Here is a 25,279-nt window from a genome sequence, read left to right on the forward strand (position 1 = left end):
CTATGCTAAATTATTTGAAACAATTTTATACATAACAGTATAAGCTCCACATAATCAGATGCTACACGTAATATCTTTGACACTGTATTCCTGTACATCAATCATATGCACTCAAAATATTGGATAAGTGAATAAACAATATAAACTTAAGCAAACATTAAAATTCTAAAAATTGTACCCAAGACAGAACATAGAATGATAGACATAGGTGTTTTGTAAATGTAGGAGATGATTCATACTCTGATATCTAATAGAAGCCCATTTAGTACCTGCCATCAAATTTACTATTAATCAAACCATAAAGTTCATGGGACTAAAAATATTAAGAAATACGATGAATAAAAGAATCAGGAAGTAATGGAGAATTATGTCCATCAAGGATTTATAGTGATTAGTCTGGGTGTGGTGGCACACACCTATACTCCCAGCAGCTTGAGAGGCTGAGGCAGGAGGATCATAACTTCAAAGCCAGCCTTGGCAACATCAAGGCACTAAGCAACTCAGTGAGACACTATTTCTAAGTAAAATGTGAAATGGAGATGGGATGTGGCTCAGTGGTTGAGTTCAATCCCTGGTATCCCCCAAAATAAAAAAAAAAATAAAGTGGGAAATTCAAGTGGCAACTTAGATTATGTTAAAAGAAACTGACTGGCAAGAATATTTCAGAATTACTTTTAACCTGCATATTTATTAAAGACGTTCAATGTTACTAAATGATGTCAGTGATATTCTGAGAAACTATGGTTGATTTTGATGCAAAGGTCCAAACTTCATGAGTTTTCTAAGATGAGAAATGCAAATGGTTTCAAGAGTTACATTTGTTTTGAAAACAATCCTTTAGTTTTGTGATATATACTATTTTAAAGTGTCTAAAAGAATATGTTCTTTTATCACTTTGTTGAGGGAAAGTTGAATTTGGTAAGTCTATAATAAACTGTAATGATTTTTATACTTCAGGAGTAATTTACACATTAAATATTTCCCATTATGACACAGAAAATTCATATCCTTTTTAAAGTAGAATATCATCACTAGGAATATTTTCAATAAATGTGCTGTTTATTGATACAGGAATACTGGAGGAGAAAGTCTTAGCATGTTGAGCTGCTTTTGAACACTGTTGTCTACTTTCCTTTATTTACTCCATCATTAAAGGGAGAGAAATCAGTGTGAATAAGGCCAGGATTGCAGAGCTGAAGGCAAATTGAACCAGCACTGAACATCCCTTCCAATGACATCTGAAGAGGGAGTCAGATGCTCAGTGGGACCTGGTGGTCCCTCTAAATGTTTCATATTGTTTCTGCCCAAGGATTGAAATAGGAGAAAGAAAATACAGGTTTTTTTTTCCTTTTCCTTTTCTTTTTTTAACAACAAATCTCCTGCAAATCCAGCTTATTTATAATCTCTTCTTTCAAGAACGTAAGCTATTGTCTCCTTTTACTTTCCAGAATCAACCAAAAATAATCAAACAAGATTGTAACCACTGATAACAACAAAAATTTACCATGCAGACAGACGGCGTGAGGACACACTCAGAGCACCTAAGAAGGTTCTCAGCAAGCGAGGGGCCTGCCTATCCGTGGGCACAGAAAGGATGAAAGAAACATTAGTTTTATCTTTTCATAATGATGCTATTTTTAGCATGGTTTCATATTTGCTGTAAAAGAAGCAGCCACACAAGGAACAGGTGGAGCACCAGAAAGACAGAGGGTTGAACTTTCGCTAGCTTATAGAAAAGGTGCACAGACAACTTCTGAGCCCGTTGCGCAAACACTAAAGATTAAAACAGCGATCATAACCCCTCTTATAGAGAGCCAATACCAAATCCTTTAGGAATTGTGACATTCTCTAGCCAAAAGGAAACTTGTTAACTAGTTGTGAAATTTAGAGAGTTTAGTGAATTTTAAAGTAACATGTTATAAAAGGTTATTGATTCTATGATATTAAATTACAGAATTAAAAGTAGATGAGGGGTTTTGGTGTTAGGATAGTGAGGAAAACAATAGCATCGGACTCTTATCCCTTCTAAAAATCCCACTAAAACTAGAGTATATATGGATATTTTACACATGTACACATACATATACCTATGTGTAGATTTATGTACACATGCACATACATACTCCTGTAAACATGTATGTATCTATATCTATATCGACATCTATACCCCATTTCCCTCAAGGACTAGGAAATATGAATCAGCTGTAGAAATACAATTTTGAAGGACAGAGAGCAATTGGATACATGCCAACTGACTTAGTAGATCTAAGGATACTGAATCATAACCTGAAAACTGAGAAGATGGGATTCCCACTTACCCCCACCGAATCTTGAAAACTTTGAAGAATGAATTAAGTAAAAACTGGGTTACAATGTTTGACAGAGAGTTCACCTGGAGATCCTACCTCCCGGGACCTGTGGCTAAGAGGTGCTGCCTCTCTCACTTTGGAGGGTGAGTGGAGGTTTTATTCTCTAAAGCTCCAAGGCAGAGTAAGGGACATGCAAACCATACAGAAAATGGGGATGGTCCATGCTTACACCAAAGGCCCAAAGCTCACAATCCCAGACCTCTTTGTTCAAATGGTTCCAAGATTGTTGGCAGAAAGATCAGGAATCTACAGGCGAGAAAGAGTCTAAAATCTCTACCACGCAGTTCTGTCTGCAGGAATGTTATTAAATCATTTATTACTCAGACACACGGCTGATAATAAGATGGAGAGCTTTTAATTATTATATCAGAGCAATTGGAGTAAAAAGAGACTGTTGGACACACCGGAATATACACTCACTCCAACCTAGAGGGAAGTCAACCAACCCTCCATGCCTAATAATAAACATAGAGCTAACAACAACCAGCAATCCTATGAAAGCCGTGAAGATCAGAAAATTAGGAAATGAACAGAATAAAGAAGCTAAAGGAGAAAGAAGAAAAGATGCTCTGTCCCAAGGATATGAGAAACAATTTGTATGCCTAAAGCAACAGTAGCATGCTATTAAAAAGGAAAATAAAAAGTAGCTCTCTGCACAGTAGAAAGTTGTTTCAGAAAGAGAGAACTTAGAAGTCATAAGAGAAAAAATCTTGAATAAATAAAAAGAAATGTACAGACCTGAATCACCTGTGTGAAAGTAAGCACCCAGCAAATGGAGGGAAATGGACACATTGGACGGCAGAGGATGTCCATGCCCAACAGGGAGTAGATCCCCATGAGGAAGGCAAGGGAGTAGGGAGCATGCGTTCCAACATAGGATGGTAGGAAGTGCTCAGGTGAGTCACCACGGGCATATAAGGGAAACCCCATGATGGTGGCCTGTCCCAGACACAGGGAGCAAACAGTTCAGGTTGGAGCAAGTGACCCATTAGCCAAATGGCCCACTACTGCTGCACAGTCTTCTAAAACCTGAGAACAGAACATATCAGACTCTATGCTGGGCTCGGCTTGTGGTGATGGAGCATTGACCAACCACACCCACCAGCCAGGGGATGCATTTCACCTGTCAATATCAATCTCAGGCAGGGCGTGGAAATGCATGCCTATAATCCCAGCAGCTCTAGAGGCTGAGGCAGGAGGATCACGAGTTCAAAGCCAGCCTCAGTAATGGAGAGGTGACAAGCAACTCAGTGAGATCCTGTCTCTGAATAAATACAAAATAGAGCTAGGGATGTGGTTCAGTGGTCGAGTGCCCCTGAGTTCAATTGCTGCTATCCCATCCCCTGCAAAAAAAAAAAAAAAAAAAAAAAAATCAGTCTTAATCCCCAAACCTAGAGTTAACACCACATGAGCTTAGAGTCAGAGAAGGTAACTACAGATCCAGGGAAGGTAGAATAAAAGAGAGGCCCAGAGAGGCAAAAAGCAAGTAATAATGTTACAGATGACAAGAAAGATCCAGTGAATTCTTACTTAGTCTCACCTTTCATTGCAGAATTGTGTTTGTTCAAAAATGTGAGTAAAACTAGGTTTGCGATTAATAATTATGTGAAGAGAGGTCAGTCCTAATGAAGTCATCTGTATATAAATGCAATAAGGTTTTTTTGTTGACAACTTCATCCAAAGGTATATTTGTTTCCAAAGACATTTATTAATGAGTCATTTACTCTTATGCAACAATTATTTATATAATGAGCTTTAAGGTTTCTAGTTTATGCCAGTTCCAGGAAATATGACTTCAAGTATTTGCTAGAGTAGGTGACATACAGTAAGAGTGCAATTCATTATTTAGCTTTTTTGGTTATGGTCATTAGACAAAGATACAAGATAAAGAAGAGGAAATAGCTGCCATATGATTCTCTCCATAAAATCTTCAAGGAGACTCTATGACAGAAACTGATGTATTAAGAAGGAATGAAAGGCTACCCAAAACTAAAACATCTCGACACAGAAACACAACACTGTGGCCTTTAAGTTTAGTCAGAGGAGAGGCACTGCAGGTGAAAATAAATGGGATTATTCCTGTGGCTTTTGTTTTTGATCAAAAGTAATGAACTATCTTAATTGGATTTCCCAAGTTTTTTTTTTATTTCCCCTTAATTCATCCTGTCTGAACAGTTGATTATTGTGGACTGGAGGGGTTTCAGATTCCACACATCAGAGGAAACTGAACAACAGTCTCCAGTCATACATAATGGGAAGCCATTCTCAGGTTTCCAACAGAGAAATTGTACCCCAAAAGGCAATGTATTAAATTATGTCTTGGCAGGTGGTATGAAAATATCTGAAGGTGGGCACATTGCATCTGGGTATCATTTTGGAGTCTCCAGAAGTGACTCTGGGTTACCTGCAATGGAAGGAAAGCCACCTTGATTTTACATGGTGTCCTGCACCCCTTCCTGGCCTGGGGTGTGGGCTTCACCTGGCCTCCTATAATTTCCCTCTCCTTTCCTTCATTTCAAGTTTGAAAAGCATTTGAGAACTTTTGTAGTATTAACCTATCGCTATGACTGACACACAATGAAGAAGCGATTTCAAGGGGAGCCTGGCAGGTAGGAGCCATCTACAGAGGAAGTGTGAATCCAAAAGACAGTCTTCAGTGAGTGGGTAATCAGTCACGGAAAAGAGCCCTTTACGGCCTGTGTTTGATCAGTGAGTTGGTTCCTAGATTTTCAATTGAAGCTGTATGAACAGAATTGAATTCAAAGATTTATACTGATTGTGAGGAACTGAAATAGCTGAGCGCGTGGAGCAGGAGTTGCTGAGTGATTACAAAGGTTTGTAACAAAGACGGCACCGGAGAGGGCGACAAAGAGGAGAGGATGTGGCTGGAGGAAGACACAGAGAGAGAGAACCTACGCTCAGGTTAACTATAGAGGAGGTAAAGTGGGTTAGGAGACAGAAAAGGCAGAGAAGTGCCTTTGATGTGAAAGAATAGAAATGGGTGGAGGGAACGAAATGCAAGAAACCAGTGTTGGGAAGGTCGGACTTCAGGCCACACACATCAGAGAAACAGCTCATGACTCACAGGAATGGGAGGGATCCGAAGCTCAGTGGGGCCCCATTGTATGTGAACAATCTCCTCTACAGAAGGAAGGAGCTCTGTGTCCTCATTTCTAGTTGGTGTCTTTAAAAAGGGGGAAGAATAAGGCACTATCGCTACATCACATCACAGAAGATACCCAACACAATTCCATTCCATCCTATTAAGTTCTCAAACCAGATTTTGTTAGATTGTGTTCAGCACTTTACATTGAAAAATTAACTAGGTGTCAGGGATGGAATTTAAATTATTCTAAAAGTTGGGTTCACACCTTAAGGGATGATGAGTCCAGGTACATAAGGAATATACTAGTTATCTTATAAAGAACTCAGAAAATTGCACTAGAGAAAATACTTCTAATTGAATTATGAATTAAAACTAATAACAATTACCTAATGGTTTATATACTGACTTCATTTGAAATGTGTTTTCTGATTAAAAGCCCCAAGGCATTAGTTGGACAATTAAGAAGTAAATAGTTTATAGCAAAAAATGCTGTTCAAACCACAGATAATGAGTTAGAGCCATGTAGGGAAGTTTTGATGATAATGAGGAGATGAAAATAAGAAATGCTTATTTCAGAAATGATGTAAAAATCATACTACAGAATCTCAACTAAAGAATGCTGGCCATACACATATATGTGAGCTTGCAGACACACACACACGCAAGCTCTGAATCACACAGGCCTGGCTGAGAAGTCAAGCCCCACAGTTTACTCTATGTGTGACCTGGAACTTAATTTCTCTGAGTTTACTTTAATTATCCAAATAATGGGAATAATAGTCACATTACCTACCTTAGGGGGTTGTTGTGAGTTATCGGATAAGACAGTCTGTGTGATATGCCTGGTATTTAGTTTGTCCTCAATAATACACTTAGTTCTTACTTACTCACATTTCTTAACATGTCAGTAATTCTCATTTCTAGCTGGTAAACAATGTTTATTTTGCTTATCTTTATTATCAAAATTTATTTTATCATAATAAGTTAAAACTATATGACTCATAGTCAAGCTTGATATTTTACTCACTAACCATGACATGTTCCTGACACCTAAGAATGAAGACTGCTGGAATTATGAGTTTCATACAGAGGAACACAGGCAGGTGTGATAGGCAGAATTCTCAGGAGGCCTTTGAGATTGCTGCCACCAGGTAGATGAGTCCTGCTTACTGAATATGGGCGGGACCCGCAAATGGGGGCAGGGCCTTGCATAAGGAGGAGAGTCACTCATGGAATGAAAATATTTTTTATGCCAAAGGTGAAGAGAGGCTTCAGATGTAAGCAAGGTCTGTCATCAGTCAATTTTGAGTTAATCAAATGTGTGATAATCTGGGTAGGCATGACCTCACCAGGTGAATTCTGGAGCAGTCAAGTCCATAGTCAAGATTCTTCAAGGGTGCTTGGACACCTGACTATCGTGGGTAGCTGGAAGACAAATATTCTAGCTGCAGAATGTTGTGTTATCCTCCTTGCTGTTCCCACTGTGTCTGGAGCATAGGTTACCCTGCAGTGATGGTCCATAAAGGAGAAATGGATAAAGATGAGATTCAGTTACTGGGTGAAAGCTTCAGCTCAGAGAAAGGAAAGCTCTCCCCAAAGTAGACCAGTCCTTCATTTTGTGTGTGCCCTTGACACAAGCATGGTCAACATTATGGCTTTGTTTTTCTAATTCTCCTTTGGGATCCATATAGGAAACCAATTAAATTCCTAATTGTACAGTCCTGGTCAAATGTGAGCAGCAACACAGCTTGCTTGTGCCAGGCTCCTGATCCACAGGAACTATGAGATAATGAAGCTGTTATTACAAAGTTGCTAAGAAAATGAACATTATAGGAAAGGAAGCACTTGGGTGGTAGATAGGTTTACAGTGCTTTCTTCTATAGCCCAAGCACCATCCCGGTGACTCATCCCCCCCCCCCCCCCGCCCACACTGCACCACTGAAACTTGTGGGAGGCATAATAATAATAAAAATATTACTGAGTGCAAGTACTTAGGAACTTGAGTAACAAGCTCTCTATAAATATTAGATTAAAAAGACATGAACAGCTTTTACCATTATAGAGGATAATAGAGTTTGATCAGCTAAATCCCAGGGCTTTATAAAGCACAAATTATGTAAACAAATTTAATGGCTTTTTGATAAAACTACAAAACTGCAGCTATGAACGAACGCAAGAAGTGTTCTTTATTTGGACTTTAAACTTCACGCGCTGGAGCACATAGGCTTACTTAAATTTTAAAAAATTAAATATGAATGCAGAAATTTATAGAGGACATGAATTAGAGGAGAGAATAATAAGGAAACATTATTTTTGGTTTAGGGGTATTCAGTTACGTTCCAAGGACAGTGGCAAGATCTAGCTTCATTAATATTATTATTGATCATTGGGCAACAAGAAGTAAGTGAAGCTTTATATATGAAAGCTCCAGGTTGTTAGTGACAGGATATTTGTAAACTCCTGAAGAAAACAGAATGAATAAGCTAAAATGTTAGAAAAAAACATACAGTGGAAAAAGGCAAATAATGGAAATGTAAGATAGCGTTCACTATTGAAAATTGTAACACCAAATTTTCAAAATGTAGATAAGAATGGAGAAGGATGCCAAAGATAACCCAGTGGCACTGAAGGAAGTTTTTGGGGTGCCTGCTCCCATTTTCCTGTTCTCCACGTGACTTCCACTCTGGGCACAAGCTCCTATTGCTGTCCCTCTCCTTCTGCATCAGGCCTGGTATGACAGTTTGGATCTGGAATGCACCCCCAAATCTCACGTGCTAAAGTCTTGGCCCCAAGTGCTGCAGTGATCCCAGGCAGGGTTTTGGGAAGAGTGGACCTCGAGGGCTCTGCCCTCATCAGTGGGCTAATCCATTGAGGGCTGAATGGACCCCTGGGAGGTGCCAGCAACTGTAAGTGGTGGAAAAGAGTTGGAGAAAGTAGGTCACTGGGGACAGGCTCTGGAAGGGTATTTCTTATCCCTAAACCCCTTCCTCTTTCTTTGTTTCCTGGCTGCAGGGAATAGAATCACTGACCTCTGCCACACCCTTATGCCATGATGTTCTGCCTCACTTCAGACCCAAAGCCATAGCCCCAGCTAATAGACCATGGACCAGAACCTCTGAAACTGTGAGCCAAAATAAACCTCGTCTCCTCCAAGTTGTTTTTACCAGGTATTTGTCACAGCAACAAAAATCTGAGTACCACACCTAGCTTCCTGATATTGCTGTAAACTTCTCCACTGGGGCCTACAGCCTGTCTCCAGTCCTGCTGAGAATTTTAAATTCTAGTTGCATGATCCCATTTCCACTGGGGTCCTACAGAACCAAAATCTCCCAGGATGAACTCAAGAACTTTGTATAAAAGAAAAAAAAAACAAATTTAGTAAATGATTCTGAAGTATAGTCTGATTTAAATTATTAACCTCAAACAGATCTCAAGTTGAATTTTACTAGGATGATGTGGTCAATTATTTAACTCTTGACACCTTTGAAAATAATAATAGTACCTTATAACCAGATACTGTTTACTACGTATTAGACAATGTATTAGGAATCATCTATATCCTATTGTATTTTGCTCATATAATAATGCTATAAAGGTGGTGGTGGTTGTTGTTATTGTTAATATTATTATTATTATTAATATTATTGGTAATGGGGATTGAGCTCAGTAACATTTAACCACTGTGCTAGATCCTCAGCCCTTTTTAATATTTTATTTAGAGACAGCATTTCATTGAGTTGCTCAGTGCCTCACTAAGTTGCTGAGGCTGGCTTTAAACTTGTGATCTTCCTGCCTCAGTCTCCCAAGCCACTGGGATTACAGGCATGTGCCTTAGTACCTGGAAGGTATTATTTTTAATTCATTTTAAAGATAGAGATATTTGAGTTTAATATGGTTAATTGAGTTTAATATGGTTAATTAAGGTGCCCAAGATCACACATCTAATGACTAATGGAGCCAGGGTACAAATCCAGGTGTCTGCCTAAAGAATTGATGGTTCCTGTGTAGCAATAGTCATCAGAAGCATCCTATAGCATCACGTGCCTCAGGAATTCTGGTTAAATCCTAATCCTCTCCTGGAGCCAGTAAACAGTGCCTGTCTCACACCCTTCTGGATTTTTGTAGGATAAAATGTTGCCAATGTCTTGTGGAAAATTTGCTCATATCTGAGAGATGTGTAGATCATACACACTGCTCTGGGAGTTTACCACAACCTCCAATCTCATTTCATAGCCCTGAAATTTAATATGGAACTGAAGGAAAAACTAGGTTTTCTCTATGAATAAATTTCACAAAAGCTTCAGGTTATCTTTGCTATTGCCAGAAAGGGATCTCAGTACACAGAAAGGTTGGTTCTGAAATCATGGAGAAGAGAGGGCAGTCTGCAGTGGTCTGGAAATTTCCACCAACACGAGCAGGGAGGATATTTAAGTAGGGATGCTAAATCTCCCTTGTCTACTTACTAGGACAGGCTGCTTCGTGGGTCAGTTCTTTCTGGGAGCTTTCAACTTTGCAATTTCACTTTGTGGTGCTTTCCCGTATTTGCTGACTTTTTAAATGTTAATTATTAATTGTTCAAGGCAAAGATAGACTTAAAAAAAATACAGCATCCAAAGGCTTCATTCCTTTGGAAATACCTGTCAGCATTTTACCTAACAAATTCAGCCATGTTTAACTCACTAGATATTGTGGCAAGAATACAGCACCGAAGACACAAACCATCCATGGAACTATTAATTCTCGACATATAGGAGAGCCATCTTTATAAAGCATAAATATAACACAGTTACCTGTCATGTTGCAGTAAACTTTCAGAGGCCCCAGAGGTCCACTGCCATCAGGATCTATCCAGTAGTAATTTGACGTCTGGCCTAGGTGTTTGTATGCTTCGCAGGAAGGCTCGTAGATAGCTAGGGGAAAAAAAGAATATATCCTCCATGAACAACAGCGCTGGGCCAGGGCTCCCCAGACAATGACCTGAACGCAGCAGGGAGGGGCAGCCCCAGGTGAGAAGAGCATTCTCTTCCTCTAAATTGAAATTCATCACTTGGTTTGACCTTTATGAGTATTTCTACCTAACAAACAAGATGGCAAGTTCCTGGTGTGGCTTTCCATTTGGGAAAAGGACAAAAATGATCAGTAGACTGCTTAACAAATGTGATGTTTGCTTTATGGGGGCTCCTGACCATTAAAATTATTTAATTTATACTTATTTATAGCTATGCTCTTTTTACCGTGTAGGACTTTATTTTGAAAGGTCATATATCTTGGCTGCCCTGTTGGGCTATCAACTAAGTGATCAGAGAGAGTGTCCTCTCCCTCCCCCACCCCCCCCCTCACACACACACACACATACACACACACACATAAATTTTTTGCTTAGTTAATATAAAAATTTTTGCAAATTTTTTGTGATTTCTAATCTTCCTTTATCTCAGACAAAAGGGAAGAATTTTCCTGATTCATTTTATTTGTTTCAAGTGCTTTAATGACATGACATCTCCTTTGTGTTGAAAGCTGACATTCATGTAACTAAATTACAGGTTCTGATCCTTCATTTTCCCTTTTGTTCCCATGGCCATGACACAGTTTCCTCTCCTCACTGAGGCTGTTTCTAGGTATAGAAAGGACATTTCTCTCTGGAGTGACACCATCTAGAACCCTGGAGATGCACACGTTTCTCAACAGCTCCACGTGGACATTTATGGAGAGTATGAAAGATCTCACAAAGTTAAAGACGATTTCCCTGGCCCCAAGGGGTGGCACTGTTTTGTCTACCTCGAATCGTCCTCCTGAGAGCTGCTCTATCTTAAATCATGAAATCTGGGGTCTGAGCTGAGACCTCCCTTTTTCCCCTTCTACAAATCCTTTCTGCCTCCTTGGGCTTTCTGTGGCTTCCTCTCTCCAAGGATGTCAGACCCCCTTAGACCTCCACTCTGTTTCACTGTAACAGCACTAGACTAAGGCATTTCCAGAACTATTAGATTACCTCATTCCTCCCACCCTCCCTCCTTTCCGCAGTTACTGAGCATCTGTGATGTGTGGGCAGTGTTTCAGGCTCTGTGGGTCCAGCTGTGCACATCTCCAGGCCTCTGGAGCAGGGTGGTCTCACCAACCCTTTGGGTATTACTTATGCACAAAGTGCTACTGGAAGAGAAGGTGGCTGGACACATCAACAGAGCCCATCTGTCTTTTGTCCCAGTGTTAATCATTGACAGGCCTATGTGCAGTGTCTTAAGTGTCCAATTTAGACAACAAATTATATTTTTTTTCTTTAGTTTTGAATGCCACACCAAAGAAAATATTGCAATAAGAGGGCAAGGGGGAAATATTTTTAAACTCTTAGCAGGAAGATGCCATAATTAGGTATTGGTTTTCAAAAGAAACATCTGTGGAGCAAAATGATAGATTCAGGGGAAGTGACGCAAGGCAAAGAGCACCCTGTTGGTATTGCCAGAGGCCAGCGGAAAGGTGACCAGCACTTGAAGAAAGCTACACAGAAAGGATGAAGCAGATGGGACTGACTCAAATGTTTTTAAGATCAAAAGGGTCTCAAAGCCCAGTTAGAAGTAAGTGACTGGGAATAAAGGGGAGTAGGAATGACTAAACCCCCAACCTCTGCAAATAAAGTAACTGCCTTATTAATTGCTGACAACCTCTCTCCAGATAATTAAAAATTTTGTCTATTTCAAAATAATCCAGAATGTCAAATTCAACTTCTAAGACTTCCTCCCAGTCCCTATGGCCAACCTGCCATTAAAACCTTTCTTCTTTCTTTTCTGATATTTAATAATCAATCACTCTCGTTTACTCCTGCCACAACTCTGGCTCTTTTCCTTATCATCTGGCTGAACATTTCCCTATTCATTGGTTTTTCTACTCAACTACCTCTACCAAAGTGTGTTTTTTTTTTGACTGTTAGTCTAGCCTTAAAATATCACTTTCATTATGTTCAAAAGTGGAATGTTTCTTTAGTATTTATGATATCCCAGATCATCATCTATGAATATAAGGATTTCTGTGATGGTCTTTCTAGGGTCCTGTGACCTTCCAATAACAATCCTGTGGCCTGGTAGGGCAGATTTGCTGCGTGACCTTGACTAGCTCTCACTACAACATGTTACAAGCCTCTTTGTCAGTCTGTACAACTTCTCGGAGTCATCAATTAAGGCTAAAGGGGTATGAAGCATGGCTCTGCAGTCTGTAGACAGAGTTAGGTCCAAATTCTGACTCCACAACATGCTACTTACATAATGTTGCTAAAATGACTGAACCTTTAGTCTTGCTGACAAGGAGGTACGATAAGTATGCTATAGTGGCATTAGGGGGGACAGGAGAAATAATCCACATCAGTTGCTTAACCTAGGATCCCACCCATGGCAAACTAATAGGTAACATTTGGGACATTATTATTATTAGCAATCTGATATTTGTTATTTAGGTCCTACTCAAATTCCTTCTTCTTAAGGAGAGTCTCCCTGGTCAATGTGCCTCTTTCTGCATAATCCAGAGCACTCATTGCTTATTTCATGGATCGGCAATGACACTTGAATATAGTTGACTTAGGACTTGACTGTTTATTGAGTTTTATCTTTGAAATTTTTATTTCCCAATAAGACTGTGAATCACCAGGAGGACAGGGTCTGTAAAATGTCTTTCTTTTCTACTCCATTTGATCTAACAAGATAGACGAGTTTTTAGGAAGGATATTGGAACTGAACTTAAAATTTGCCTATTTTTTATCCAATTCTGATTTTGGTAAAAGGATTGTTAGTTGGCTTAAGCAGAAGTGTTTGCATAGGAAACTTGATTGAATGATAATAAGCAAAGCTAACTACTTATTGCATTTGCAGGTGAGTACACAGGACTTTAGCCAGGGCTGTAGCTAGCCCCTCACCCAACAGATGAATGGGTAGTAGATGCTGGAGGCAAGTGGATGTGGGAAATCTCACTAGTCAAGCATCTCCTGTTCTTTTCTTCCAAGGATGACAATTATTCTGTTTGTCTTTAACCTACGGCAGATTTGCTTTTGCTTCATCCACCCACATGGAAAGGCAAGTACTTTAGTCCAAACTTTCTGCATGTGTTAAAATCATCTGGAGAGCTTATTAAAACAGGGATTCCTGACCTTGCCCGGAAGAGCCTGACTCGGTAGACAATTTGCAGTTATAAGGGCTCCCAAGTGTTGTTGGTGGTGTTGGTCTTCAGACCACATTTTGAGCATCCTGGTCCTAATACAGAAAAAAAAAATAGTATACTCAAGAAGGGTGAGTAGATTTTTAAATTCGTATTTAAATACCCAGGAAAAATAGGTCACTGAAAAGCAATACAGTAAAACTTTAACTATAGCAAAGTTAGAAAGTCATCCCACTTCTCTTCAAATAATCAAAACTTGATGAGACACAAAACCCTAAATGAAAAATGTCCAAAAAACATGTGCTTGTATAAATGCACAGAAAAACATTTGGAAGGAAATGCATCAAAACAGTCACACTGATTTGTTTTGAGCAATAATATTTGGGTGATTTCTCATTGGTTCTTTTCAGTTATATATGTCAAAAGGATTTATTTTGACATCACTATACAAACATGGAATATAATTTGTTCTAATTTATTCCCCAGTACTCCCCCCATTCCCTTTCCTCTAATCTACCTTTCTTTCTGCTATTTGCCTATAGGTTTTATTTTGTTTTGTTTTTTGTTTTTAATTTGTGTCTTGTAGATGTACATGATGGTGAGATTCACTGTGGTATATTTATATATGTACGAGGAAAGTTGTGTCAGATTTATTCCATTACCTCTTCCTACACGATCCCCACCCCTTCCCCTCAATCCCCTTTGTCTCCTTCACTGATCTTCCTTCTATTACTTTTTAGCCCCCACCTCCTTATTTTGGATGAGCTTCCTCATACAAACTTTTCAGACTTTCTGCACATCCACATCACTTTATAAATGTGCAAGTTATTTTACCATTAAATTGTGCCTTCAAAACATGGATTTGGATTCATGACACTGAGGTAAAATGGTAAAAACTGTTGATATAGCAAACTTGCATTTATTTTAAAATCTCAACAAAGAAATGAAATTTGAGTGCAAATCTTCTTTCTATCATGTACTACCTGGAAACATTCCTTACCCTAGTTTTCTCTATCAGAAAATGAAGGTCATGATTCCTCCTTCACCAAGTTATTGTGAAGATCAAGTGAAATCATCGAATTCTTAAGCTAAAAAGTAGTGGATATATTTAAATGATTATGCTGAGAAGGAGCTAATGAAACTATTTCTCCTGCATGGCTCAGCCAGGTAACTCTCTTTCTAGTAGAGTCCTAGACAGGTTGCACAATTTTTGCACATTGAGCTATAGAAGATGGAAGAGCCCAGGGGCTAAGGCAGTAGCTCCTGAAGAAAGGAGTCGACCCATCGTCAATAACAGGGTATTGCTAGTAGACTGCTGAGGAACAGAAAGACAATGGGGCTGATGGCAAAATAAATAGACTCATCAAGCCCATTGATTTATTGGTAAAATAATTTTTCTCTGTTGCAGCTCCAAGTCCCAAGTAGCAGGTCTCATATTATTCTATATATTCATAAATAAGTCTCATTCTTTTTCAGAACTATTACTACTGAACACATCAGATTGAATTTCATACCAAGTAAATATCAAAGTGACAAATCCTACGTATCTTATTCATTTCCACAAAATATAAATTTTGTCTGTGTGATACCATTTAGAGTACAATGGGAAATGGTAAAGTACTACTGTATGAGTTTCCTATGGCTGCTGTAACAAATGACCAGACACCAGACACTGACTGAGTCTATCTTACGGTGCTGGAGATAATAGTATAGCTAATAATAATGACACAGTTCTGTTTCTTAGGTTTAAAGTAGAGTTCACTAGGCTAAATTCAAGGTGTCATCTGCATCTTGCTGCTTCTACAAACTCCAGGGAAGAATCTGCCTCCTTGCCCTGTGCAGGTTCTAGAGGCTGCAAATGCACTGTGGCTCATTGCTGTGTTCCTCCATCTTCAAAGCCAGCACTGACTGGTGTGATACCCGTTGACCTGCCTCACTCTGGTTCTCTATTCACATTGCCCTGTCTCTTTCTCTGACTCTCTCAAGGAGCACTGTGATTATGCTGGGCTCACATAAGTTATCTGGGATAATCTTTTAAAGACAAAGCCTTGACTTAGTCACAGTGTCCCTTTGCTATGTAAGGTGATGTATGTACAACTATGATGTGTGCATCATAGCTTAGAACATGGACATCTGGAGAGGGGCACTGTTTTATCTATCACAACTATATAAAAATAATACATTTGCTCTATTTAAAGAAAAAACTTTTATGAACCACCTAATACATCTCCAGTGTTGATGATTAGTAAAAGAAAAACTTAAGTTGAAGAAGGAAGAAAGAAAAATAAAGTCATGTTTTTGCTCCGAACTTTAAAGCTCCATGTGGCCTTCAAGGTTCTCATCACCGACAGAACAATGAATAACATGTCCAACCTCTGCTCACCCAGGCCAGCCAAGGACAAGCAGGGAGAGATGCTGTGAAGGCCCATTCTGGCCCCAGGCCTCTGTAGGATAGCCCAGTCACCCACACAGAGAAGAGAGCAAAGGGTTTGGAGCCAAGATGTGCAACAGGTCTGATGCACCGGGAAGTGAAGCATCCATTAAGGAACAGTGTCACAGGAGGCCCAGGGTCAAGGGGAACCAGAGCTGCGTGGATGCCAATGAGCTAGGAGGGTTCTTCCACCTCTAACGCGGCTCACTTTGAGAAAAGCAACTGAGCTCTGATGATCACGAGAAGCAGACATGGATTAGCCATTCCAGAACATTAATCACACATCAAAGTGAACACATCCATAAAGGTTATGGGTGGAACATCACTGTCTTCCTGATTGCAAGAGGAGGGAAAGCTCACTTAAAGAATTCAGTAGCAAACTGGGGAAAGCCACAACATGACTGCCTACTTCCTTTGCTAATAAATAACACAAGACGACATTTTGAGGATCAGTAGTTTATGGATGACCTCATTTTCCTTTTCTATATAGGAGGCGACCACATGCTTAATACACACTTGTATACAGGTGCTGTTGGAATCTGCATACAAATGCTGAAATGTGATGCTGGTTTTCCAGAGACTGCATCCCTGAATGAATAAAGAAAAACTTTGATGCAAAATGTGGGCTTACCAGGAAACTAGTGTATGTGGTGGGCATCTTGGGCTGGGTGGTATTCAATGGGACACTCTCTGGGGCCCTTCTCATTTTGATTCCTTTTTATTCACTAAGCCACTTTCTAAACTTAACCTGACTTTCAACCCCAAGTTTCTCCATTGGAAAGAGCTATTTCTCGCTGGAAACCATGTAACTGACTTTCTCATCTCAATTAGGCTCTAGTGCATTTGTTTAGAGAATCTAGGGCTCTCACAACCTGATTATCCCTGTTAAGGTCACAACTGAGATTTGTGTACAACCAAGATGGAAGTCCTGAAAGGCAGCAATGACCTAGAGACCTCTCTAGCTGAAAACTCCCTATTTTTAGGATCATGCAATTATTTTTAATTAGCACAGCGTAAGATTCACAATAGCTAAGTCCTCATTAACACTTGAACATTAAACTCCCCTGTCCTGTCTCTTCAGATTTTGTTTGTAAAGCTTGAATGAATACCCTGAGGAAACCACATTCTTTCCCCTAGGGCCTGTTGTCTCATTGTTGGCACACAGAAAATGATGGCAGTGGAGAGAGTGTGGGTTTAAACCCAGATATTCCAAATGCTAACACTGCATGAAAATATTTCCATTCATATAATTTCTGTATGGGATATATTCACTACAGCACCCTACTGGGTTCATTCACCTGTCCAAGTCTAAACAGAGGGGTAATTTAGGGGAAAAAATTGAAAGACACAGATTTAATTTTTTGTTAAAAGGACAACAGTTGGTACTTCTCTTAATTGACAAGTCCTTCAGAAGAATTTTTTTTAACTCGGAGCAAAATATAGTTATTATTTCATTTCAGTTCTCTCCATTTCTTGTTCCCATCTAACTTCTGCTGTTTGATCCACTCCAAATGCCTCCAATATTTGCAATGGCTCCAAAGTATTGCTTTAAGAAAAAGAATAATCTATACTTTTACAATACTAGCCACAAAACTAGAATTCTTTGTCTCTGCATCACTGTGGCTTCCATATTCCTTGGTGACATCAATATCCATTTTTTATATCTTTTGACCTTCACTTTGCAGAATATCAAATTGCCCTGTATCACATGTCTAATCCTGGACAACTCTACTTGCATTTCACTCATTATTACTTTTAGGTTATAGAGGACACAAGGTGTACAGAGCCTACAAAACAAAATAAACATACTGAAAACTAATGTTTCTTTATTTTAATAGGTCACCTTGACAGAGCTCAGCTGGACCCTCTGTGTCACTTACACATATCCTATAAAATTTGCTTGAGTTTTCTCTTTGCTCCATCTACTTAATTTTCCCTTTCCATCTCTAACCTTCTCACTCTCATTTCACTTTTCAATCTCATCTCACCAATGATGAGACTAACAACATCCACTCAAAATGTGTTAGCACCTGTAATTTCCTCCTTTAGAATAACCATTTCTTATTGCTGATTAATTAAATTACTAATATGTAATAATATGGTATGAATATCGAGTACTAGGTTTTGTACTAATAATTAAAAAAATCAATTATTCACAGATCACTTTTGCTACTTAATATATGAGGCAGGCTTGTTGATAGTTAATAAACCACTTAAGTTTATTAATGTAATAGTTAATAAACTATTAAGCTTTGATAAATATTATAAAAATATATAAATAATGTACTGAGTCTTTGGATAAAGCATTAATAATTCGACTTAGAACACTCCAGAAAGTCTTCATTTGTGAAGTCATTTTAAGCTAAGTCTTAATGATAAGGTTCTTACTACTCCTTGACAGTCCCATCTTATTCTATGCCTGTCCTCAGATAACTTTTAAGATAAATATTCTTTTTTAAAAATTTCCATTCCTTCTTTTTTATCTTGGTTCTATCTCTTTTAGTCTGCACTGGTCTCTTCCATCTTGGATGGGATAGGAGGAGGATATGCATGGTGCACTCCCATGATGCTTCCAAATCCAACCAGGGGAACTTCCACCTCCTCACCTAACAGCACAGCATTCAGCTCAGAGTCTCACTGGGTCCCCATAATGGGACTAAGAACATTCACTCAAAATGTGTTTGCACCTGTATTTACCTTTTTTAGCATAACCATTTCTTAATGATCATTAATCTACTAACACCTATTATTACCATGGTACTAATATCCAGTACCATCCACTGCCTTACTTTCAATTCTGTGAGGACATCTGCCTAGGATTTTACCAAGTCACCATTCTCTGAGATTTTGGTAGATGATGTCATTGTTGGCCAGTCCTTATTGAGACTAATCCTTCTACTTGTGTTTCCTCCTGCCTCATTGCCCATCCTCCCCTGGGTCCTGCACGACCACTCTTCTTCTCCTGGCTAGAGAGCAGCCATTCTTTCAGGGCTTGTCCCCACAGGTCTGTCTCTGACATCTGTTCAGAGAAATTAATTAAGTAGGCTGAGATTGTTCACCTAGAAAAAGGCAGTGCCAGGGCTTGAACACTGCTCTTAGACACTATGCTGATGACACCTTCTCATGATTGAAGTTTGTGTAGAGAAGAGTCAGGGCTGAGGAGGCATCTCTTCAAGAAAGAGCAGATTTTTCTTATTTATATCTCTGTGTGCTCATGAAGATTGAGCAAAGAAAAATGGGGCAAGGAAATTCCCCAGTGGTTTTTAGCTAAACAAAACACAGTGAGTTGAATAAAAAATCAAATCTGTTTCTGATTTAAAGGTGCTAATTCCAAATGCAAACTCCAGTCATTTTGAGTAAAGTTGTTTTGATGGTTCAAATAATAAAAAGGATAACTCTATCTGTATCTTAATTTACAGCTCACAAAATGTTCTACTATAATTTTTCTCCAATGAATGAGGCAATAGATCTAATGTAAAATGTCAAATAAACCCTTTATAAATTTAATATGGAAAAATAAACCATTAAACTTGGTGAGTACTGCAAATTGAAAATGAAACAGGCTGCTTCCCATGGCTCAGAGGATTGTGTCCAAGCTGTTTTGTGACCTGGACCAACAGACACATGCCCACAAATAAGGATGCAAGGAGGGGAACACAGTGGGAAGCTCTTGGGTTGAGTCTGAACTCCTATTTTGTGTTCTGATTCTGTCATTTGCTGGCCATGTGACTTGGGGCTTGCTTGGCACTTACCTTTTCCGAGTGTGAAATTTCTAATCTCAGGAATGAGAAACAATTTTCAAGTTTCATTTTGGCTGAGCACTCTGGAGCTCCATAGCTGATGGTTCATACCGTGTTCCAAAAGGCCATAATAAATTTGAGGATCTTGGCTAAGCCTTTATTACACCTTCTCTATTATTTAAGCCTTGGTACAAGTGAATAAGACCTGTACCAAGATGGGTGATTTTAGAGCTCTTCTTTCAAAGTTAAAATAAGGTTCAAATACAGATGATTTTGATAGAGAACATTTTGATATCATCCACCGATAAAAGTTGAAATGCTTTTGTTAAGACAGAAAGAGCGAGAGGACATTAGCATTGACCTGAGATTTCAGGTAAAGGACTTCCCTGACGGAGGCTTTCCCCCGCTTCTTGTGAGATGTGATGAGACTTGTTTTATGAAAGGACAGGTCTCCAAAGTATCAGAATAATATTATGATTCTTAAATCTGACTTACTAAACTTCCTGAGGCTCCAGGTCCTGTGGAAACCATCTCAGAAACAATAATAAAATTGCTAGTCTTCCAAATGAGCCACTTCTGTGGATATTAAGGGTCAATGCTCTCAGCGTTCCTTAACTGCCAAGAGCCAGGGAAGTAATCATGTTTTTAAATGTCTCAAAATCTCAAAATACCTGCCACCAATGTGGGTACATGGAAACTGTTGCATCCAACCATTCACACTATAACAGAAGCAGCTTTTATTCAGACTTCACCAATCTTATTTACTGCAGAGGGAAAAACAGGAAAAAAAGGCATTTCCACCTACTTAAGTAGTTGACCTACATATCGATATAGCTGGGCCATTAGGAGAAAGCAGTACTGTATTGGTCTTTTCATTTAAGGACACAGGAAAAACTGCATAATTTGGGGTGATGTTTTTCTTATTGTCTGAAAGAACCACATCACACTTTTTCATATCTGTATTCAACTACCCACATGCATTCGTCAAGAAAAGCTCACTGGATTGTCCTATCACTGAAACTTCCGTGGATTTTTTTTTTTAACAGAGAATATCTCATTACCAAGTATTTCCAGATAAATTGGTAATTTGTTACAGCATTGTGGTTGGTCCTTGGTGGATAATTTCTAAAAATTTTTTATTGAATAGTTTCCTCACTTCTGCCTTGACTGATTAGCTCACCTGCTCTTTAATGTCAGTTATGAGGATTTGGTGATCAAGATAGATTCAGAACATGCTTGCCCAGGGCTACTGGGGCTGAACTTGCCCTTCCTTAGAGGCAGGGACACTGTTGATCCTCCTGCTAAGAGTGGGCTTTGTTCCCACACCACTCACCTTCTCCTCAGCCCAGCTTGACTTTCCTCCATTCATGTTCCAACTGAGAAATAATTAACAAAAGCCAAGTCCTCTCCTTCCACCAGAAATTTAAATATCTGAGCTATAGGAGTGATTTTTATAAGGCATTCATTTTGTTAAAAGAGGAAGGATAAAGGCTTATATTTGTTGAGGATCTGTAATACTCAGTTCTTATTATATAATCAAACTTTTAAATCCTTCTACAAAAATTCCTTTTGCCCCCTCAAGGGCTATTTCCATAAAAGAATTTTTTTTTCATCAAACACTAATTTCATATCCTAATAGAAACCTCGGCAGATATGGGGTCTTGCCTTATACAATATGCCAATAAATAATTCAAATGCAGGGATGGGGTTGTGGCTCAGTGGTAGAGGGCTTGCTTAGCATGCATGAGGCACTGGGTTCAATCCTCAACACCATATAAAGATAAAAAATAAAGATACTGTGTTCACCTAAAGCTAAAACACAAAATTTAAAAAAATGATAATAATTCAAATGCAATTCCCATGTGCATAAATGAACATCTCTGATTCTAGTGTGCAGATGATAAGAAATGGGGAGAGAAAAGAAAGACAGTGTGGCTACTCAGTTCCTATATAAGAAGCAGATACTGCTGTATCTGATAACATCTTGCTCACCACTTCACATTCCCTTGGCTCATCTCTTCTGCCAATCACTGCTGTGGTCACTACTTTTCATAGGCTTCAGTAGAGATGTCCAAAGGGTGATGACCTTGGATATACCAATCTCACCATATGCCTCAAGGATATGGTCTCCCTATACTTGAAACAATGGCTATGAACTGGTCATTTTGGGTCCTCTTGCCATTGGTCCTCTAATAAAAAAAAAAAAAAGGAATACATTGACAGAGGTAATTTGGCTGGACTGTGGGGATGAGATATGGCCTTGCTGCACAGTGGGTGAAGGAAGAGTGTATCTGGAATCAGGAGCTGATTGCAATACCAGCTTGTGCTTCTGTGCTCAGCGTTATTGGCGAGCGGGCAACTGCAGCACCGGTTATTTGTCAAGGGCAAGGTAACTAAAGACTAAGACCTCTTGGAGGCAGAAAACTGGGTCACTATATCTAGCCAAATAGCCAGCTGAAATTCCAGCTGAGAAATAGTTAAGAAAAGGATGTGCAATGCCAATTATTGCTTTGGATTCATCTGTTATAATAGATACTGTGGCTTATTATACAAATCTTTTGAATTGAACCTTTTCAGAGATTGCTAGAAAATGCCTTGACTATGACCTCATGACAGATTGGACTTTACACACAAGTCTTGGTTTTCTGAGGGTGGACTTGATCAGATATCTCTGTGTAGACTGATATCCTGTTGGCCTCACCCCTACTCCAGTCACTGCGGTGTAACCAGTTTCTTCTAGGTCTGCCCCATATGCAATATCTGCAATGGACCTTTTGCTTCTTGCCTTGAAGGTTCATTGATGCCACAAGACAGGTTTATCCCTAGAGACTTAATGACCTCACACAAGCACATGCCAGACAGGGCACTAAACGCTCCTGGAACCACCTTGTTGAATGGAGATGAGAATCTGCAGTGTGTTTCAGGGGCTCCTTGAGTTTCCCATGGGACTGAGCGGCTATCTCACATAGCCACTGTCAGCTGCAAGATGTATCTTTGTATTGGCTCCTCTTTCCCTTAACCTGGCTTCATACAAGTTCCAAGGATGTATATTCTCAAATGATTAAACTAGAAAAAGGTCTTTATCTCAGTCTTTGCTTTAAGGATAAACCAGGGGTTAAAATGAACAAGTGCACAATCTACATTTTTCTAATCCCCAAAAGATGATGTTATGGTAATTAAGTAAAGAGTTTTGGTTATGGGTTTGTCCCTCAATATACCTCTTTCCAGAAGATGGACCTTGATGTGTTACTCCTTTGTACACATCCCACAGAGTTCAGGAACTTGATGTATGGTTTTAATGAATGAATAAACAAGTGATATAAACAACTATTAAGCAATAGGCAACTCAGTTCCTATTGATCTCCTTGCTGATCTTGACCACACTACATTGCTGTTTTCACAAAAGCACGCAGTTACACACTGTAGACCTTTACAGTCACCTCCCCTCCCATAGTGAATCTGAGTCTGAGCACATGACTGGCCTTTGTTAAAGAGACATTAGCAGACGTGATGGAAACTTGGGTTTGGAGAGCTGTTGCTCATTGGGCTTGTCTTCTCTTGCTCTTGAAACTGCTTTTGCTACCAGGTGAAGAAACCTGGGCCCAGCCCGCTGGACACACGTGGCTCACTGAGCAAAGAAACACCCCTCAGATGTACAAGGCCCTGGTAGACAATCCAACAGAAGAGAAGATGCCATTTGACTGAAACTGCATGAATTACCCATGAGAGGTGAACAGCGAGAGAATTATCCAGAAGGGCCTATTCCAGATTACTAATCCATAAAGCCATTCAATCTAGTTGAAGAGTTAGAGCTGAGGTTTTTGAGCAAAGAAGCCAGAGTGCTTAGGGACCTTGAGGTTTGCAGAAACCCTGGAAATCTTTTAATCTTCGCTTTTTATAATTGAAATTTAAAAAATGAGCCAGGCACAGTGGCTCACACCTATAATCCCAGCAACTCTGGAGGCTGAGGGAGGAAGATCGTGAGTTCAAAGCCAGCCTCAGCAACATAGTGAGGCCCTAAGCAACTCAGTGAGACCCTGTCTCTAAATAAAACACAAAAAAGGGTTGGGGATGTGGCTCAATGGTTAAGGGCCCCCAGGTGTGATCTCCAGTATTAAAAACAAAACAAAATGCAGCACGAGTTACTTTCATCTGTGCACTTAACACGGTTATGAAATATATTTTATGCATGTATAAACATTCATGTTTTAATTTCTTTTCATGAGGGAAAGAAGCCCACAAAGGCAAAAGTTCACAGGGCTCAAAAGTCTCACTGCGGCGCTGGAAAAAGGGCTTGCAGTTTATATGTGGATAGATGTTTCAAAGTAGCTTTCTGAAAGCCTGGAAAATTTCTCATTTTTGCCAGAAATGGAGGAAGGGTCCTCCTTAACTCACCCTGAAAAAGAATGGGGTTAACCCTCAATTTTTGGCTCTTCTGATGGATACAAAGTGAAGCTCCTTGTTACTTAGTTTGCATTTCTTTCAAGAATGGGGGAGGTTGAAGGTTTTTTTTTTGTTTTGTTTTGTTTTTTGCATAACTTATAACTTTACAGGCCAGTTAGACTTGTTCTTTGCATAGTTTCTGTTTAAGAGAACAGTGTGACTCTGCCATAATGGTTGCAAACATTATCTGCCAATTTATTATTTGTACAATGGCATTGTATACAGTGCATTTATCACACACAAGTTGTGAATTTTTAGTGATTCTTAATTATTTGCTTTGGATAAGATGCCCTAAAGCCTCATTTGTACATGTAGTCCTTAAAATATTTTTATAGAAAAAAACTCAAATGTATACACATATATCAAACATTCAAGTCTTCAATCCTTCTAGAACATTCTATGACATAAAGAATATTTAGAAATTATTTTTAAAACAGATAAACTTGTTTTAAAGTTAAATAAAAATAAAAAGTGTTTTTTTTTTTATCATACACTTTAAAAACCACACAGATATGGTGAACTGAACATAGAATGGGAATAATGGGTATCACCCAGCCTCTCTGCAGTTAAGGAGTTAAAAACCTGAGTTTTCAAACTGGGTCCCCTGGAATCTCAAAGCTCACAGGGGCTCTGTAGCAATTTTTAGAAACAGAGAGGACCATCCCTCAAACAATGAAGACTGACCTTCATCCAGATGCTGTTAATTATGGCTTTTTTCCCCCACATATCAACATCATGGCTATGATTTTATTTGAGGGAGGACATGTTTTAGGGAAAAAAAAAACATAAAAAAGCCCTGGATTAGAGAATCTTCAGGTCCCTTTTCATTACTATATGATATTTTAAAAGAAGAGAGGAAGGTAAAAGACAGGAGAGGAGGAAAGTGGGGGAAAAATACTTCCACGTTAATCTTCGCAGCAAGGGGGTAAAGTGCTGCCAGGGGAGGCCCATCCAGATATTTCTGGAGCCTGAAGCTAATGCCATTTTAGAATTTCTCTTTAAGAAAGATGTATTTAGGTATAAAAATAATATTGCAATACGAATAAAAACACAG

At 39.1% G+C, this 25,279-nt stretch overlaps 1 protein-coding gene across 1 annotated transcript in view; it reads right to left on the minus strand.

Moving 5' to 3' along the window:
- The window catches only part of Cntnap2 (contactin associated protein 2), a 1,300,648-nt gene that overhangs the window by 663,118 nt on the left and 612,251 nt on the right, over window positions 1-25,279 (minus strand). Inside the window, exon 12 of the mRNA XM_077795886.1 lies at window positions 10,266-10,385. Within this exon, the coding sequence (XP_077652012.1) occupies window positions 10,266-10,385 (120 nt within the window). The remainder of the gene's footprint in view (window positions 1-10,265; window positions 10,386-25,279) is intronic.

This window comes from Urocitellus parryii, chromosome 3 (genome assembly GCF_045843805.1).
Source record: "Urocitellus parryii isolate mUroPar1 chromosome 3, mUroPar1.hap1, whole genome shotgun sequence".
Taxonomy (NCBI): Eukaryota; Metazoa; Chordata; class Mammalia; order Rodentia; family Sciuridae; genus Urocitellus; species Urocitellus parryii.